The following is an 18,487-nucleotide window of genomic DNA, read 5'->3' on the forward strand; positions in this document are numbered from 1 at the left end:
GGAGAACTTGAGGCAGAAGGGGTCTGAGGGAAGAGTCAGCAGGGGAAGAAGAGGGGCAGTGATCGGGCACAGGGGCCTCCCCAAGGAGAACTTGAGGCAGAAGGGGTCTGAGGGAAGAGTCAGCAGGGGAAGAAGAGGGGCAGTGATCGGGCACAGGGGCCTCCCCAAGGAGAACTTGAGGCAGAAGGGGTCTGAGGGAAGAGTCAGCAGGGGAAGAAGAGGGGCAGTGATCGGGCACAGGGGCCTCCCCAAGGAGAACTTGAGGCAGAAGGGGTCTGAGGGAAGAGTCAGCAGGGGAAGAAGAGGGGCAGTGATCGGGCACAGGGGCCTCCCCAAGGAGAACTTGAGGCAGAAGGGGTCTGAGGGAAGAGTCAGCAGGGGAAGAAGAGGGGCAGTGATCGGGCACAGGGGCCTCCCCAAGGAGAACTTGAGGCAGAAGGGGTCTGAGGGAAGAGTCAGCAGGGGAAGAAGAGGGGCAGTGATCGGGCACAGGGGCCTCCCCAAGGAGAACTTGAGGCAGAAGGGGTCTGAGGGAAGAGTCAGCAGGGGAAGAAGAGGGGCAGTGATCGGGCACAGGGGCCTCCCCAAGGAGAACTTGAGGCAGAAGGGGTCTGAGGGAAGAGTCAGCAGGGGAAGAAGAGGGGCAGTGATCGGGCACAGGGGCCTCCCCAAGGAGAACTTGAGGCAGAAGGGGTCTGAGGAAGAGTCAGCAGGGGAAGAAGAGGGGCAGTGATCGGGCACAGGGGCCTCCCCAAGGAGAACTTGAGGCAGAAGGGGTCTGAAGGAAGAGTCAGCAGGGGAAGAAGAGGGGCAGTGATCGGGCACAGGGGCCTCCCCAAGGAGAACTTGAGGCAGAAGGGGTCTGAGGAAGAGTCAGCAGGGGAAGAAGAGGGGCAGTGATCGGGCACAGGGGCCTCCCCAAGGAGAACTTGAGGCAGAAGGGGTCTGAGGAAGAGTCAGCAGGGGAAGAAGAGGGGCAGTGATCGGGCACAGGGGCCTCCCCAAGGAGAACTTGAGGCAGAAGGGGTCTGAAGGGAAGAGTCAGCAGGGGAAGAAGAGGGGCAGTGATCGGGCACAGGGGCCTCCCCAAGGAGAACTTGAGGCAGAAGGGGTCTGAAGGAAGAGTCAGCAGGGGAAGAAGAGGGGCAGTGATCGGGCACAGGGGCCTCCCCAAGGAGAACTTGAGGCAGAAGGGGTCTGAAGGAAGAGTCAGCAGGGGAAGAAGAGGGGCAGTGATCGGGCACAGGGGCCTCCCCAAGGAGAACTTGAGGCAGAAGGGGTCTGAAGGAAGAGTCAGCAGGGGAAGAAGAGGGGCAGTGATCGGGCACAGGGGCCTCCCCAAGGAGAACTTGAGGCAGAAGGGGTCTGAAGGAAGAGTCAGCAGGGGAAGAAGAGGGGCAGTGATCGGGCACAGGGGCCTCCCCAAGGAGAACTTGAGGCAGAAGGGGTCTGAAGGAAGAGTCAGCAGGGGAAGAAGAGGGGCAGTGATCGGGCACAGGGGCCTCCCCAAGGAGAACTTGAGGCAGAAGGGGTCTGAAGGAAGAGTCAGCAGGGGAAGAAGAGGGGCAGTGATCGGGCACAGGGGCCTCCCCAAGGAGAACTTGAGGCAGAAGGGGTCTGAAGGAAGAGTCAGCAGGGGAAGAAGAGGGGCAGTGATCGGGCACAGGGGCCTCCCCAAGGAGAACTTGAGGCAGAAGGGGTCTGAAGGAAGAGTCAGCAGGGGAAGAAGAGGGGCAGTGATCGGGCACAGGGGCCTCCCCAAGGAGAACTTGAGGCAGAAGGGGTCTGAAGGAAGAGTCAGCAGGGGAAGAAGAGGGGCAGTGATCGGGCACAGGGGCCTCCCCAAGGAGAACTTGAGGCAGAAGGGGTCTGAAGGAAGAGTCAGCAGGGGAAGAAGAGGGGCAGTGATCGGGCACAGGGGCCTCCCCAAGGAGAACTTGAGGCAGAAGGGGTCTGAAGGAAGAGTCAGCAGGGGAAGAAGAGGGGCAGTGATCGGGCACAGGGGCCTCCCCAAGGAGAACTTGAGGCAGAAGGGGTCTGAAGGAAGAGTCAGCAGGGGAAGAAGAGGGGCAGTGATCGGGCACAGGGGCCTCCCCAAGGAGAACTTGAGGCAGAAGGGGTCTGAAGGAAGAGTCAGCAGGGGAAGAAGAGGGGCAGTGATCGGGCACAGGGGCCTCCCCAAGGAGAACTTGAGGCAGAAGGGGTCTGAAGGAAGAGTCAGCAGGGGAAGAAGAGGGGCAGTGATCGGGCACAGGGGCCTCCCCAAGGAGAACTTGAGGCAGAAGGGGTCTGAAGGAAGAGTCAGCAGGGGAAGAAGAGGGGCAGTGATCGGGCACAGGGGCCTCCCCAAGGAGAACTTGAGGCAGAAGGGGTCTGAAGGAAGAGTCAGCAGGGGAAGAAGAGGGGCAGTGATCGGGCACAGGGGCCTCCCCAAGGAGAACTTGAGGCAGAAGGGGTCTGAAGGAAGAGTCAGCAGGGGAAGAAGAGGGGCAGTGATCGGGCACAGGGGCCTCCCCAAGGAGAACTTGAGGCAGAAGGGGTCTGAAGGAAGAGTCAGCAGGGGAAGAAGAGGGGCAGTGATCGGGCACAGGGGCCTCCCCAAGGAGAACTTGAGGCAGAAGGGGTCTGAAGGAAGAGTCAGCAGGGGAAGAAGAGGGGCAGTGATCGGGCACAGGGGCCTCCCCAAGGAGAACTTGAGGCAGAAGGGGTCTGAAGGAAGAGTCAGCAGGGGAAGAAGAGGGGCAGTGATCGGGCACAGGGGCCTCCCCAAGGAGAACTTGAGGCAGAAGGGGTCTGAAGGAAGAGTCAGCAGGGGAAGAAGAGGGGCAGTGATCGGGCACAGGGGCCTCCCCAAGGAGAACTTGAGGCAGAAGGGGTCTGAAGGAAGAGTCAGCAGGGGAAGAAGAGGGGCAGTGATCGGGCACAGGGGCCTCCCCAAGGAGAACTTGAGGCAGAAGGGGTCTGAAGGAAGAGTCAGCAGGGGAAGAAGAGGGGCAGTGATCGGGCACAGGGGCCTCCCCAAGGAGAACTTGAGGCAGAAGGGGTCTGAAGGAAGAGTCAGCAGGGGAAGAAGAGGGGCAGTGATCGGGCACAGGGGCCTCCCCAAGGAGAACTTGAGGCAGAAGGGGTCTGAAGGAAGAGTCAGCAGGGGAAGAAGAGGGGCAGTGATCGGGCACAGGGGCCTCCCCCAAGGAGAACTTGAGGCAGAAGGGGTCTGAAGGAAGAGTCAGCAGGGGAAGAAGAGGGGCAGTGATCGGGCACAGGGGCCTCCCCAAGGAGAACTTGAGGCAGAAGGGGTCTGAAGGAAGAGTCAGCAGGGGAAGAAGAGGGGCAGTGATCGGGCACAGGGGGCCTCCCCAAGGAGAACTTGAGGCAGAAGGGGTCTGAAGGAAGAGTCAGCAGGGGAAGAAGAGGGGCAGTGATCGGGCACAGGGGCCTCCCCAAGGAGAACTTGAGGCAGAAGGGGTCTGAAGGAAGAGTCAGCAGGGGAAGAAGAGGGGCAGTGATCGGGCACAGGGGCCTCCCCAAGGAGAACTTGAGGCAGAAGGGGTCTGAAGGAAGAGTCAGCAGGGGAAGAAGAGGGGCAGTGATCGGGCACAGGGGCCTCCCCAAGGAGAACTTGAGGCAGAAGGGGTCTGAAGGAAGAGTCAGCAGGGGAAGAAGAGGGGCAGTGATCGGGCACAGGGGCCTCCCCAAGGAGAACTTGAGGCAGAAGGGGTCTGAAGGAAGAGTCAGCAGGGGAAGAAGAGGGGCAGTGATCGGGCACAGGGGCCTCCCCAAGGAGAACTTGAGGCAGAAGGGGTCTGAAGGAAGAGTCAGCAGGGGAAGAAGAGGGGCAGTGATCGGGCACAGGGGCCTCCCCAAGGAGAACTTGAGGCAGAAGGGGTCTGAAGGAAGAGTCAGCAGGGGAAGAAGAGGGGCAGTGATCGGGCACAGGGGCCTCCCCAAGGAGAACTTGAGGCAGAAGGGGTCTGAAGGAAGAGTCAGCAGGGGAAGAAGAGGGGCAGTGATCGGGCACAGGGGCCTCCCCAAGGAGAACTTGAGGCAGAAGGGGTCTGAAGGAAGAGTCAGCAGGGGAAGAAGAGGGGCAGTGATCGGGCACAGGGGCCTCCCCAAGGAGAACTTGAGGCAGAAGGGGTCTGAAGGAAGAGTCAGCAGGGGAAGAAGAGGGGCAGTGATCGGGCACAGGGGCCTCCCCAAGGAGAACTTGAGGCAGAAGGGGTCTGAAGGGAAGAGTCAGCAGGGGAAGAAGAGGGGCAGTGATCGGGCACAGGGGCCTCCCCAAGGAGAACTTGAGGCAGAAGGGGTCTGAAGGGAAGAGTCAGCAGGGGAAGAAGAGGGGCAGTGATCGGGCACAGGGGCCTCCCCAAGGAGAACTTGAGGCAGAAGGGGTCTGAAGGAAGAGTCAGCAGGGGAAGAAGAGGGGCAGTGATCGGGCACAGGGGCCTCCCCAAGGAGAACTTGAGGCAGAAGGGGTCTGAGGGAAGAGTCAGCAGGGGAAGAAGAGGGGCAGTGATCGGGCACAGGGGCCTCCCCAAGGAGAACTTGAGGCAGAAGGGGTCTGAAGGGAAGAGTCAGCAGGGGAAGAAGAGGGGCAGTGATCGGGCACAGGGGCCTCCCCAAGGAGAACTTGAGGCAGAAGGGGTCTGAAGGGAAGAGTCAGCAGGGGAAGAAGAGGGGCAGTGATCGGGCACAGGGGCCTCCCCAAGGAGAACTTGAGGCAGAAGGGGTCTGAGGGAAGAGTCAGCAGGGGAAGAAGAGGGGCAGTGATCGGGCACAGGGGCCTCCCCAAGGAGAACTTGAGGCAGAAGGGGTCTGAAGGGAAGAGTCAGCAGGGGAAGAAGAGGGGCAGTGATCGGGCACAGGGGCCTCCCCAAGGAGAACTTGAGGCAGAAGGGGTCTGAGGGAAGAGTCAGCAGGGGAAGAAGAGGGGCAGTGATCGGGCACAGGGGCCTCCCCAAGGAGAACTTGAGGCAGAAGGGGTCTGAAGGGAAGAGTCAGCAGGGGAAGAAGAGGGGCAGTGATCGGGCACAGGGGCCTCCCCAAGGAGAACTTGAGGCAGAAGGGGTCTGAAGGGAAGAGTCAGCAGGGGAAGAAGAGGGGCAGTGATCGGGCACAGGGGCCTCCCCAAGGAGAACTTGAGGCAGAAGGGGTCTGAGGGAAGAGTCAGCAGGGGAAGAAGAGGGGCAGTGATCGGGCACAGGGGCCTCCCCAAGGAGAACTTGAGGCAGAAGGGGTCTGAGGGAAGAGTCAGCAGGGGAAGAAGAGGGGCAGTGATCGGGCACAGGGGCCTCCCCAAGGAGAACTTGAGGCAGAAGGGGTCTGAGGGAAGAGTCAGCAGGGGAAGAAGAGGGGCAGTGATCGGGCACAGGGGCCTCCCCAAGGAGAACTTGAGGCAGAAGGGGTCTGAGGGAAGAGTCAGCAGGGGAAGAAGAGGGGCAGTGATCGGGCACAGGGGCCTCCCCAAGGAGAACTTGAGGCAGAAGGGGTCTGAGGGAAGAGTCAGCAGGGGAAGAAGAGGGGCAGTGATCGGGCACAGGGGCCTCCCCAAGGAGAACTTGAGGCAGAAGGGGTCTGAGGGAAGAGTCAGCAGGGGAAGAAGAGGGGCAGTGATCGGGCACAGGGGCCTCCCCAAGGAGAACTTGAGGCAGAAGGGGTCTGAGGGAAGAGTCAGCAGGGGAAGAAGAGGGGCAGTGATCGGGCACAGGGGCCTCCCCAAGGAGAACTTGAGGCAGAAGGGGTCTGAGGGAAGAGTCAGCAGGGGAAGAAGAGGGGCAGTGATCGGGCACAGGGGCCTCCCCAAGGAGAACTTGAGGCAGAAGGGGTCTGAGGGAAGAGTCAGCAGGGGAAGAAGAGGGGCAGTGATCGGGCACAGGGGCCTCCCCAAGGAGAACTTGAGGCAGAAGGGGTCTGAGGGAAGAGTCAGCAGGGGAAGAAGAGGGGCAGTGATCGGGCACAGGGGCCTCCCCAAGGAGAACTTGAGGCAGAAGGGGTCTGAGGGAAGAGTCAGCAGGGGAAGAAGAGGGGCAGTGATCGGGCACAGGGGCCTCCCCAAGGAGAACTTGAGGCAGAAGGGGTCTGAGGGAAGAGTCAGCAGGGGAAGAAGAGGGGCAGTGATCGGGCACAGGGGCCTCCCCAAGGAGAACTTGAGGCAGAAGGGGTCTGAGGGAAGAGTCAGCAGGGGAAGAAGAGGGGCAGTGATCGGGCACAGGGGCCTCCCCAAGGAGAACTTGAGGCAGAAGGGGTCTGAGGGAAGAGTCAGCAGGGGAAGAAGAGGGGCAGTGATCGGGCACAGGGGCCTCCCCAAGGAGAACTTGAGGCAGAAGGGGTCTGAGGGAAGAGTCAGCAGGGGAAGAAGAGGGGCAGTGATCGGGCACAGGGGCCTCCCCAAGGAGAACTTGAGGCAGAAGGGGTCTGAGGGAAGAGTCAGCAGGGGAAGAAGAGGGGCAGTGATCGGGCACAGGGGCCTCCCCAAGGAGAACTTGAGGCAGAAGGGGTCTGAGGGAAGAGTCAGCAGGGGAAGAAGAGGGGCAGTGATCGGGCACAGGGGCCTCCCCAAGGAGAACTTGAGGCAGAAGGGGTCTGAGGGAAGAGTCAGCAGGGGAAGAAGAGGGGCAGTGATCGGGCACAGGGGCCTCCCCAAGGAGAACTTGAGGCAGAAGGGGTCTGAGGGAAGAGTCAGCAGGGGAAGAAGAGGGGCAGTGATCGGGCACAGGGGCCTCCCCAAGGAGAACTTGAGGCAGAAGGGGTCTGAGGGAAGAGTCAGCAGGGGAAGAAGAGGGGCAGTGATCGGGCACAGGGGCCTCCCCAAGGAGAACTTGAGGCAGAAGGGGTCTGAGGGAAGAGTCAGCAGGGGAAGAAGAGGGGCAGTGATCGGGCACAGGGGCCTCCCCAAGGAGAACTTGAGGCAGAAGGGGTCTGAGGGAAGAGTCAGCAGGGGAAGAAGAGGGGCAGTGATCGGGCACAGGGGCCTCCCCAAGGAGAACTTGAGGCAGAAGGGGTCTGAGGGAAGAGTCAGCAGGGGAAGAAGAGGGGCAGTGATCGGGCACAGGGGCCTCCCCAAGGAGAACTTGAGGCAGAAGGGGTCTGAGGGAAGAGTCAGCAGGGGAAGAAGAGGGGCAGTGATCGGGCACAGGGGCCTCCCCAAGGAGAACTTGAGGCAGAAGGGGTCTGAGGGAAGAGTCAGCAGGGGAAGAAGAGGGGCAGTGATCGGGCACAGGGGCCTCCCCAAGGAGAACTTGAGGCAGAAGGGGTCTGAGGGAAGAGTCAGCAGGGGAAGAAGAGGGGCAGTGATCGGGCACAGGGGCCTCCCCAAGGAGAACTTGAGGCAGAAGGGGTCTGAGGGAAGAGTCAGCAGGGGAAGAAGAGGGGCAGTGATCGGGCACAGGGGCCTCCCCAAGGAGAACTTGAGGCAGAAGGGGTCTGAGGGAAGAGTCAGCAGGGGAAGAAGAGGGGCAGTGATCGGGCACAGGGGCCTCCCCAAGGAGAACTTGAGGCAGAAGGGGTCTGAGGGAAGAGTCAGCAGGGGAAGAAGAGGGGCAGTGATCGGGCACAGGGGCCTCCCCAAGGAGAACTTGAGGCAGAAGGGGTCTGAGGGAAGAGTCAGCAGGGGAAGAAGAGGGGCAGTGATCGGGCACAGGGGCCTCCCCAAGGAGAACTTGAGGCAGAAGGGGTCTGAGGGAAGAGTCAGCAGGGGAAGAAGAGGGGCAGTGATCGGGCACAGGGGCCTCCCCAAGGAGAACTTGAGGCAGAAGGGGTCTGAGGGAAGAGTCAGCAGGGGAAGAAGAGGGGCAGTGATCGGGCACAGGGGCCTCCCCAAGGAGAACTTGAGGCAGAAGGGGTCTGAGGGAAGAGTCAGCAGGGGAAGAAGAGGGGCAGTGATCGGGCACAGGGGCCTCCCCAAGGAGAACTTGAGGCAGAAGGGGTCTGAGGGAAGAGTCAGCAGGGGAAGAAGAGGGGCAGTGATCGGGCACAGGGGCCTCCCCAAGGAGAACTTGAGGCAGAAGGGGTCTGAGGGAAGAGTCAGCAGGGGAAGAAGAGGGGCAGTGATCGGGCACAGGGGCCTCCCCAAGGAGAACTTGAGGCAGAAGGGGTCTGAAGGGAAGAGTCAGCAGGGGAAGAAGAGGGGCAGTGATCGGGCACAGGGGCCTCCCCAAGGAGAACTTGAGGCAGAAGGGGTCTGAAGGAAGAGTCAGCAGGGGAAGAAGAGGGGCAGTGATCGGGCACAGGGGCCTCCCCAAGGAGAACTTGAGGCAGAAGGGGTCTGAAGGAAGAGTCAGCAGGGGAAGAAGAGGGGCAGTGATCGGGCACAGGGGCCTCCCCAAGGAGAACTTGAGGCAGAAGGGGTCTGAAGGAAGAGTCAGCAGGGGAAGAAGAGGGGCAGTGATCGGGCACAGGGGCCTCCCCAAGGAGAACTTGAGGCAGAAGGGGTCTGAAGGAAGAGTCAGCAGGGGAAGAAGAGGGGCAGTGATCGGGCACAGGGGCCTCCCCAAGGAGAACTTGAGGCAGAAGGGGTCTGAAGGAAGAGTCAGCAGGGGAAGAAGAGGGGCAGTGATCGGGCACAGGGGCCTCCCCAAGGAGAACTTGAGGCAGAAGGGGTCTGAAGGAAGAGTCAGCAGGGGAAGAAGAGGGGCAGTGATCGGGCACAGGGGCCTCCCCAAGGAGAACTTGAGGCAGAAGGGGTCTGAAGGAAGAGTCAGCAGGGGAAGAAGAGGGGCAGTGATCGGGCACAGGGGCCTCCCCAAGGAGAACTTGAGGCAGAAGGGGTCTGAAGGAAGAGTCAGCAGGGGAAGAAGAGGGGCAGTGATCGGGCACAGGGGCCTCCCCAAGGAGAACTTGAGGCAGAAGGGGTCTGAAGGAAGAGTCAGCAGGGGAAGAAGAGGGGCAGTGATCGGGCACAGGGGCCTCCCCAAGGAGAACTTGAGGCAGAAGGGGTCTGAAGGAAGAGTCAGCAGGGGAAGAAGAGGGGCAGTGATCGGGCACAGGGGCCTCCCCAAGGAGAACTTGAGGCAGAAGGGGTCTGAAGGAAGAGTCAGCAGGGGAAGAAGAGGGGCAGTGATCGGGCACAGGGGCCTCCCCAAGGAGAACTTGAGGCAGAAGGGGTCTGAAGGAAGAGTCAGCAGGGGAAGAAGAGGGGCAGTGATCGGGCACAGGGGCCTCCCCAAGGAGAACTTGAGGCAGAAGGGGTCTGAAGGAAGAGTCAGCAGGGGAAGAAGAGGGGCAGTGATCGGGCACAGGGGCCTCCCCAAGGAGAACTTGAGGCAGAAGGGGTCTGAAGGAAGAGTCAGCAGGGGAAGAAGAGGGGCAGTGATCGGGCACAGGGGCCTCCCCAAGGAGAACTTGAGGCAGAAGGGGTCTGAAGGAAGAGTCAGCAGGGGAAGAAGAGGGGCAGTGATCGGGCACAGGGGCCTCCCCAAGGAGAACTTGAGGCAGAAGGGGTCTGAAGGAAGAGTCAGCAGGGGAAGAAGAGGGGCAGTGATCGGGCACAGGGGCCTCCCCAAGGAGAACTTGAGGCAGAAGGGGTCTGAAGGAAGAGTCAGCAGGGGAAGAAGAGGGGCAGTGATCGGGCACAGGGGCCTCCCCAAGGAGAACTTGAGGCAGAAGGGGTCTGAAGGAAGAGTCAGCAGGGGAAGAAGAGGGGCAGTGATCGGGCACAGGGGCCTCCCCAAGGAGAACTTGAGGCAGAAGGGGTCTGAAGGAAGAGTCAGCAGGGGAAGAAGAGGGGCAGTGATCGGGCACAGGGGCCTCCCCAAGGAGAACTTGAGGCAGAAGGGGTCTGAAGGAAGAGTCAGCAGGGGAAGAAGAGGGGCAGTGATCGGGCACAGGGGCCTCCCCAAGGAGAACTTGAGGCAGAAGGGGTCTGAAGGAAGAGTCAGCAGGGGAAGAAGAGGGGCAGTGATCGGGCACAGGGGCCTCCCCAAGGAGAACTTGAGGCAGAAGGGGTCTGAAGGAAGAGTCAGCAGGGGAAGAAGAGGGGCAGTGATCGGGCACAGGGGCCTCCCCAAGGAGAACTTGAGGCAGAAGGGGTCTGAAGGAAGAGTCAGCAGGGGAAGAAGAGGGGCAGTGATCGGGCACAGGGGCCTCCCCAAGGAGAACTTGAGGCAGAAGGGGTCTGAAGGAAGAGTCAGCAGGGGAAGAAGAGGGGCAGTGATCGGGCACAGGGGCCTCCCCAAGGAGAACTTGAGGCAGAAGGGGTCTGAAGGAAGAGTCAGCAGGGGAAGAAGAGGGGCAGTGATCGGGCACAGGGGCCTCCCCAAGGAGAACTTGAGGCAGAAGGGGTCTGAAGGAAGAGTCAGCAGGGGAAGAAGAGGGGCAGTGATCGGGCACAGGGGCCTCCCCAAGGAGAACTTGAGGCAGAAGGGGTCTGAAGGAAGAGTCAGCAGGGGAAGAAGAGGGGCAGTGATCGGGCACAGGGGCCTCCCCAAGGAGAACTTGAGGCAGAAGGGGTCTGAAGGAAGAGTCAGCAGGGGAAGAAGAGGGGCAGTGATCGGGCACAGGGGCCTCCCCAAGGAGAACTTGAGGCAGAAGGGGTCTGAAGGAAGAGTCAGCAGGGGAAGAAGAGGGGCAGTGATCGGGCACAGGGGCCTCCCCAAGGAGAACTTGAGGCAGAAGGGGTCTGAAGGAAGAGTCAGCAGGGGAAGAAGAGGGGCAGTGATCGGGCACAGGGGCCTCCCCAAGGAGAACTTGAGGCAGAAGGGGTCTGAAGGAAGAGTCAGCAGGGGAAGAAGAGGGGCAGTGATCGGGCACAGGGGCCTCCCCAAGGAGAACTTGAGGCAGAAGGGGTCTGAAGGAAGAGTCAGCAGGGGAAGAAGAGGGGCAGTGATCGGGCACAGGGGCCTCCCCAAGGAGAACTTGAGGCAGAAGGGGTCTGAAGGAAGAGTCAGCAGGGGAAGAAGAGGGGCAGTGATCGGGCACAGGGGCCTCCCCAAGGAGAACTTGAGGCAGAAGGGGTCTGAAGGAAGAGTCAGCAGGGGAAGAAGAGGGGCAGTGATCGGGCACAGGGGCCTCCCCAAGGAGAACTTGAGGCAGAAGGGGTCTGAAGGAAGAGTCAGCAGGGGAAGAAGAGGGGCAGTGATCGGGCACAGGGGCCTCCCCAAGGAGAACTTGAGGCAGAAGGGGTCTGAAGGAAGAGTCAGCAGGGGAAGAAGAGGGGCAGTGATCGGGCACAGGGGCCTCCCCAAGGAGAACTTGAGGCAGAAGGGGTCTGAAGGAAGAGTCAGCAGGGGAAGAAGAGGGGCAGTGATCGGGCACAGGGGCCTCCCCAAGGAGAACTTGAGGCAGAAGGGGTCTGAAGGAAGAGTCAGCAGGGGAAGAAGAGGGGCAGTGATCGGGCACAGGGGCCTCCCCAAGGAGAACTTGAGGCAGAAGGGGTCTGAAGGAAGAGTCAGCAGGGGAAGAAGAGGGGCAGTGATCGGGCACAGGGGCCTCCCCAAGGAGAACTTGAGGCAGAAGGGGTCTGAAGGAAGAGTCAGCAGGGGAAGAAGAGGGGCAGTGATCGGGCACAGGGGCCTCCCCAAGGAGAACTTGAGGCAGAAGGGGTCTGAAGGAAGAGTCAGCAGGGGAAGAAGAGGGGCAGTGATCGGGCACAGGGGCCTCCCCAAGGAGAACTTGAGGCAGAAGGGGTCTGAAGGAAGAGTCAGCAGGGGAAGAAGAGGGGCAGTGATCGGGCACAGGGGCCTCCCCAAGGAGAACTTGAGGCAGAAGGGGTCTGAAGGAAGAGTCAGCAGGGGAAGAAGAGGGGCAGTGATCGGGCACAGGGGCCTCCCCAAGGAGAACTTGAGGCAGAAGGGGTCTGAAGGAAGAGTCAGCAGGGGAAGAAGAGGGGCAGTGATCGGGCACAGGGGCCTCCCCAAGGAGAACTTGAGGCAGAAGGGGTCTGAAGGAAGAGTCAGCAGGGGAAGAAGAGGGGCAGTGATCGGGCACAGGGGCCTCCCCAAGGAGAACTTGAGGCAGAAGGGGTCTGAAGGAAGAGTCAGCAGGGGAAGAAGAGGGGCAGTGATCGGGCACAGGGGCCTCCCCAAGGAGAACTTGAGGCAGAAGGGGTCTGAAGGAAGAGTCAGCAGGGGAAGAAGAGGGGCAGTGATCGGGCACAGGGGCCTCCCCAAGGAGAACTTGAGGCAGAAGGGGTCTGAAGGAAGAGTCAGCAGGGGAAGAAGAGGGGCAGTGATCGGGCACAGGGGCCTCCCCAAGGAGAACTTGAGGCAGAAGGGGTCTGAAGGAAGAGTCAGCAGGGGAAGAAGAGGGGCAGTGATCGGGCACAGGGGCCTCCCCAAGGAGAACTTGAGGCAGAAGGGGTCTGAAGGAAGAGTCAGCAGGGGAAGAAGAGGGGCAGTGATCGGGCACAGGGGCCTCCCCAAGGAGAACTTGAGGCAGAAGGGGTCTGAAGGAAGAGTCAGCAGGGGAAGAAGAGGGGCAGTGATCGGGCACAGGGGCCTCCCCAAGGAGAACTTGAGGCAGAAGGGGTCTGAAGGAAGAGTCAGCAGGGGAAGAAGAGGGGCAGTGATCGGGCACAGGGGCCTCCCCAAGGAGAACTTGAGGCAGAAGGGGTCTGAAGGAAGAGTCAGCAGGGGAAGAAGAGGGGCAGTGATCGGGCACAGGGGCCTCCCCAAGGAGAACTTGAGGCAGAAGGGGTCTGAAGGAAGAGTCAGCAGGGGAAGAAGAGGGGCAGTGATCGGGCACAGGGGCCTCCCCAAGGAGAACTTGAGGCAGAAGGGGTCTGAAGGAAGAGTCAGCAGGGGAAGAAGAGGGGCAGTGATCGGGCACAGGGGCCTCCCCAAGGAGAACTTGAGGCAGAAGGGGTCTGAAGGAAGAGTCAGCAGGGGAAGAAGAGGGGCAGTGATCGGGCACAGGGGCCTCCCCAAGGAGAACTTGAGGCAGAAGGGGTCTGAAGGAAGAGTCAGCAGGGGAAGAAGAGGGGCAGTGATCGGGCACAGGGGCCTCCCCAAGGAGAACTTGAGGCAGAAGGGGTCTGAAGGAAGAGTCAGCAGGGGAAGAAGAGGGGCAGTGATCGGGCACAGGGGCCTCCCCAAGGAGAACTTGAGGCAGAAGGGGTCTGAAGGAAGAGTCAGCAGGGGAAGAAGAGGGGCAGTGATCGGGCACAGGGGCCTCCCCAAGGAGAACTTGAGGCAGAAGGGGTCTGAAGGAAGAGTCAGCAGGGGAAGAAGAGGGGCAGTGATCGGGCACAGGGGCCTCCCCAAGGAGAACTTGAGGCAGAAGGGGTCTGAAGGAAGAGTCAGCAGGGGAAGAAGAGGGGCAGTGATCGGGCACAGGGGCCTCCCCAAGGAGAACTTGAGGCAGAAGGGGTCTGAAGGAAGAGTCAGCAGGGGAAGAAGAGGGGCAGTGATCGGGCACAGGGGCCTCCCCAAGGAGAACTTGAGGCAGAAGGGGTCTGAAGGAAGAGTCAGCAGGGGAAGAAGAGGGGCAGTGATCGGGCACAGGGGCCTCCCCAAGGAGAACTTGAGGCAGAAGGGGTCTGAAGGAAGAGTCAGCAGGGGAAGAAGAGGGGCAGTGATCGGGCACAGGGGCCTCCCCAAGGAGAACTTGAGGCAGAAGGGGTCTGAAGGAAGAGTCAGCAGGGGAAGAAGAGGGGCAGTGATCGGGCACAGGGGCCTCCCCAAGGAGAACTTGAGGCAGAAGGGGTCTGAAGGAAGAGTCAGCAGGGGAAGAAGAGGGGCAGTGATCGGGCACAGGGGCCTCCCCAAGGAGAACTTGAGGCAGAAGGGGCCTGGAGAAATGAGGGGGAACCTTCCTGCAAGGGGCTGAGACAGGGCACAGAGGTGGCTGGGGTCCCGGAGCTGGTTTCATCTAAGAACCCTGGGGGGCCAGAGGAGGGCTGTGATTGGGCTGGGTGGGGTTGGATTTGGGTTTCATCTATGTATTTATTTTCTTGAGACAAGGTCTTGCTCTGCTGTCCAGGTGGAGTGCAGTGGTGCAATCACAGCTCACTGCAGCCTTGACCTCCTGGGCTCGAGCAATCCTCCCACCACAGCCTCCCGAGTAGCTAGGACCAAGATGTGCACCATCACGCCCGGCCTAATTTTTAAATTTTTTTGTAGAGATAGGGTCTCACTATGGTGCCCAGGCTGTTCTCAAACCCCTGGGCTCGCTGGGCATGGTGGTTCACATCTGTAATCCCAGCACTTTGGGAGGCTGAGGCGGGCAGATCGCTCAAGGTCAGGAGTTTGAGACCAGCCTGGCCAACATGGTGAAACCCCGTCTCTACTAATAATACAAAAGAAAATTAGCTGGGCATGGTGGCGCACGTCTGTAGTCCCAGCTACTCGGGAGGCTGAGGCATGAGAATCGCTTCAGCCCAGGAGGTGGAGGTTGCAGTGAGCTGAGATTGCGCCATTGCACTCCAGCCTGGGCAACAGAGCGAGACTCCATCTTCAAAAACAAGCAAACGAAAAGAAACCCTGGGCTGAAGTGATTCTCCCACTTTGGCCTCCCAAAGTGAGCTGTTGCGCCCGGCTGGATTTGTTTTTGTTTTGTTTTGTTTTGAGACAGGGTCTCGCTCTGTGGCCTAAACTGGAGTGCAGTGGTGCAATCTTGGCTCACTGCAACCTCCATCTCTGGGGTTCAAGCGATTCTCCTGCCTCAGCCTCCTGAGTAGCTGGGATTACAGGCACCCCGCCACCATGCCTGGCTAATTTTTTTTGTATTTTTAGTAGAGATGGGGTTTTGCCATGTTGGCTAGGCTGGTCCTGAACTCCTGACCTCAGGTGATCCACCCACCTTGGCCTCCCAAAGTGCTGGGATTACAGGCACGAGCCACTGTGCTTGGCCTGGATTTGGGTTATTGATTGATTGATTGATTGATTGATTTTTGAGACGGAGTCTCACTCTGTTGCCCAGGCTGGAGTGCAGTGGCCCGATCTCGGCTCACTGCAAGCCCTGCCTCCCGGGTTCATGCCATTCTCCTGCCTCAGCCTCCCGAGTAGCTGGGACTACAGGCGCCCGCCACCATGCCCGGCTAATTTTTTGTATTTTTAGTAGAGACGGGGTTTCACTGTTAGCCAGGATGGTCTCGATCTCCTGACCTCGTGATCCGCCCACCTTGGCCTCCCAAAGTGCTGGGATTACAGGCGTCAGCCACCGTGCCTGGCCTTTTTTTTTTTTGTAGTTTTAGTAGAGACAGGGTTTCACCATGTTAGCCAGGATGGTCTTGATCTCCTGACCTTGTCTGCCTGCCTTAGCCTCCCAAAGTGCTGGGATTACAGGTGTGAGCCACCGTGCTCGGCCTGGATTTGCATTTTCAAAGCAGCTTTGGGAGGGTGCTAAGTCACAGTGGTGGGGACAGGAGGAGGCCAGGCTGGGATGGCAGGGCCTGGGGCGGGGACCCTGTTGGGGCGGCTGCACTCACAATCTGGGGGTCGGTGGCCACGCCGCTGCTGTAGGTGGTGGTGAGGGTGGAGGCGCAGGCTTCGCTGTACCAGGGCACGCGGCCCTGCTGGGTGGTGCTGCCCACGGAGAGCGTGTGGATGCTGTTGGTGTAGCCGTCGCAGTTGCAGTTGTCGTAGTGCAGGCCGCCGTTGCCCGAGGCCCAGATGAAGAGCGTGCCCAGCCCGCCGCGGCCCTGGGAAACCAGGAGGGGCGGGGAGGGGGCGTCGGCCTGGCCTGCCACCCCTGCCCTCCTCGGGCTGCCACTCACCTTGGTCACACCACGCCGGAAGGCCTCGCGGGTGAGGATGCCGGGGCCGTCCACCGTGCGGCCGTCGTCCTCGGGACCCCAGCTGGCGCTGTAAATGTGGATGTGCTGCGGCTGCAGGCTCAGCGACTGGGCCTCGATGACATCGGTGATGGTACCGTCCAGCATCCGCACGCCTGCAGAGCCAGGGCGTGAGGGCCGCTGCCACCGGCCCTGGCCTTCCCCACGCCCCAGCCCGCCCCGCGCCACTCCACACCACTCCCCAGCCCTACCTGGGCCCTCTCTCTGCTCCCTGGAGTGGGACCATTCGTATTGGCTCAGCACCCCCCAAGCCCTGGAGTATGGGGCCCTAGCACCACCCAGCAGTGAGAGGGTGGACTCCCGAGTCCTTGGGCCCAGCTCCCCGCCAGAGTCACCCCCTTCCCTCTCTGTCCCGGAATGGTGCCGCTGGGGGACCCCGGGTACCTCCGATTCGGGCGTTGAAAGCGACCCCCACACCACAGAAGCCATTGTTGGCCATCGCGGCCACCTCCCCAGCACAGCGGGTCCCGTGCCTGGTGCCAGGGCCAAGAGGGGCTCCCGTCACGGCCTCCATCCCCCTGCCGGGTACTGGGGCTTCCCCCGTGTGCTGTGGGAGCCCTGCTCACCGGTTCTCTTTGCTGGGGGTGTAGCGGGGCTGGGGGTCCGGGTCGTAGTCATTGAAGTCATAGCTGGCCAGGGGGTCCTGGGGGCAGGTGGGGATATGAGGGGGCCGGGAGGCGTCCCTAGGGTGGTGCCAGCCTCGGCACCTGGGGCAGCCCTCGCCCACAGCCACCCGCGGTCTCACGTAGTTGGCCCAGAGGTCCGGGTGGTCCTTCTCGATGCCATCGTCCAGCACAGAGACCACGATGCCCTGGCCTGACAGCCCCTGACTCCAGGCCTGCAGGATGCTCAGGTCTGGTTGGGCCTCGCTGTTCTGCAGGGGGAGGCGGGGTTGTGACCCTGTGAGGGCCTGGAGTTGAGGGCGCCAGCGGCCCCGTACCCGTCTACCCACCCTGGCTGCCTGCTCACCATGTACCACTGCTTGGAGAACCAGGGGTCCGTGGGCACCACCACAGAGCGTTTCACCCGCCGCTGCAGCGTCTGCTGCTGGAACCACTGCACCTGCAGAGCAGAGGGTGCATCAGGCCTGTCCCCTGCTCGCCCCTGGGGCCCCTCGTGGTTCAGGGAGTGAGGCAGCCCCGTGCCCTGGGACCCTGTGTTTGTGGGGGTTGCTCTCCAGGGTCCCCATGTGCCTGGGGCTCTGTCTGCAGTCAGAAGGGGTCGAGGCTTTTGGACCACCTGTCCTTGGGCCCACAGAAGCGTCGTCGCTGCCCCGGGTGACTGCAGGTCCCCAGGTTCCCACCCACTCTCTCCCCCATCCCTGTTCTAGATCCTTCTATCTCTCTCCTGCATCACTTCCTTATTTTTTTTCTTTTTTTGAGACAGAGTCTTGTTCTGTCGCCCAGGCTGGGGTGCAGTGGCGCAATCTTGGCTCACTGCAACCTCTGCCTCCTGGGTTCAAGCGATTCTCCTACCTCAGCCTCCCAAGTAGCTGGGACTACAGGCACACACCACCATGCCTGGCTAATTTTCGTATTTTTAGTAGAGATGGGGTTTCACCGTGTTGGTCAGGCTGGTCTCAAACTCCTGAGCTCAAGTGATCTGCCTGCCTTGGCCTCCCGAAGTGCCGGGATTACAGGCATGAACCACCATGCCAGGCCTGGCTTCTTTCTTGCAAACCACATCAGGAACCGGCCACTGCTCTCCCTCCCGGTGCTATAAGCAGGCAGCTGTCCGGTCCTGTTCAAGGCACTTCCTGGCCTCCGAGGGCTTCCCAGGCTCCATCCCAACCCCTCAGCTTGACATCCCAGGCATTTTCTAGACAGGGCCCAGCCCGATGGGACCCAGGCCCCTTTCTGAGCGCCCGGACACTGCGTCCTGAGGGCCACTGGGTGACTTTAAGCTTCCTACTTTTTTTTTTTTTTTTTGAGATGGAGTCTCGCTCTGTCACCCAGGCTGGAGTGCAATGGCGCGATCTCGGCTCACTGCAAGCTCCGCCTCCCGGGTTCACACCATTCTCCTGCCTCAGCCTCCTGAATAGCTGGGACTACAGGCGCCTGCCACCATGCCCGGCTAGTTTTTTTGTATTTTCAGTAGAGACGGGGTTTCACCGTGTTCGCCAGGATCTCGTCTCGATCTCCTGACCTTGTGATCCGACCGCCTCCGCCTCCCAAAGTGCTGGGATTACAGGCGTGAGCCACCGCGCCCGGCCAAGCCTCCTACTCTTTGGAACCCATTACGGTGTCGTAAAATCCCCTTCCCTCCATCCCATGACCTAGACGGTGGGGAAGGCACGCCGTCTGTCCCTCCTTACCAGAGCCCCTGGGGCCCAGAGGAGGGAGGGGGAGGACAAGAGGTGCCCACTGTGTACCAGGCCCTGGCAGGCGCCATGATTTCCGTATTTGGGTCTTCCTGCCTCCTCTTGCTGTATAGACTTGGGGTCCGGGCGGGTCTGAGCCACAGAAAGCACACAGCTGTTCATAACAACCACGAGAACCACAGAAGATGGCTAGTGGCCCCAGGAGGCAGCTGCGACCCCGGGCAGGGGGGTGGCCTCCCGGCCAGGCTCACCTTGGGGTTTTTCTTCAGGTGCAGGCGGTGGCCCCAGTGCGGGGTCAGGGACTGCTGGACCACGCCCCGGTGCCGCAGGTGAAAGTACTGCCCGTCAGGGAAGATCTGGGGATGTGGGGAAGCGGCCGCACCGATGGGACCCGGCTGCCCTGCTGGAGCCCCCGAGGGCCGGTAACAGCCCCCTTCTTT

At 61.1% G+C, this 18,487-nt stretch overlaps 1 protein-coding gene across 8 annotated transcripts in view; it reads right to left on the bottom strand.

Moving 5' to 3' along the window:
• The window catches only part of PCSK4 (proprotein convertase subtilisin/kexin type 4), a 32,129-nt gene that overhangs the window by 12,931 nt on the left and 711 nt on the right, over nucleotides 1–18,487 (bottom strand). For all 8 annotated transcript variants that reach the window (XM_063599727.1, XM_057300557.2, XM_055103258.2 and 5 more), the window contains exons 2-8: nucleotides 18,299–18,403; nucleotides 16,697–16,789; nucleotides 16,473–16,601; nucleotides 16,294–16,370; nucleotides 16,112–16,200; nucleotides 15,650–15,822; nucleotides 15,362–15,574 (exon numbers count right to left, since the gene is read on the bottom strand). In XM_063599727.1, coding sequence (XP_063455797.1) covers nucleotides 15,362–15,574; nucleotides 15,650–15,822; nucleotides 16,112–16,200; nucleotides 16,294–16,370; nucleotides 16,473–16,601; nucleotides 16,697–16,699 — 684 coding nt within the window. In that variant the 5' untranslated portion in view covers nucleotides 16,700–16,789; nucleotides 18,299–18,403. The remainder of the gene's footprint in view (nucleotides 1–15,361; nucleotides 15,575–15,649; nucleotides 15,823–16,111; nucleotides 16,201–16,293; nucleotides 16,371–16,472; nucleotides 16,602–16,696; nucleotides 16,790–18,298; nucleotides 18,404–18,487) is intronic.

This window comes from Pan paniscus, chromosome 20, assembly GCF_029289425.2.
Source record: "Pan paniscus chromosome 20, NHGRI_mPanPan1-v2.0_pri, whole genome shotgun sequence".
NCBI lineage: Eukaryota > Metazoa > Chordata > Mammalia > Primates > Hominidae > Pan > Pan paniscus.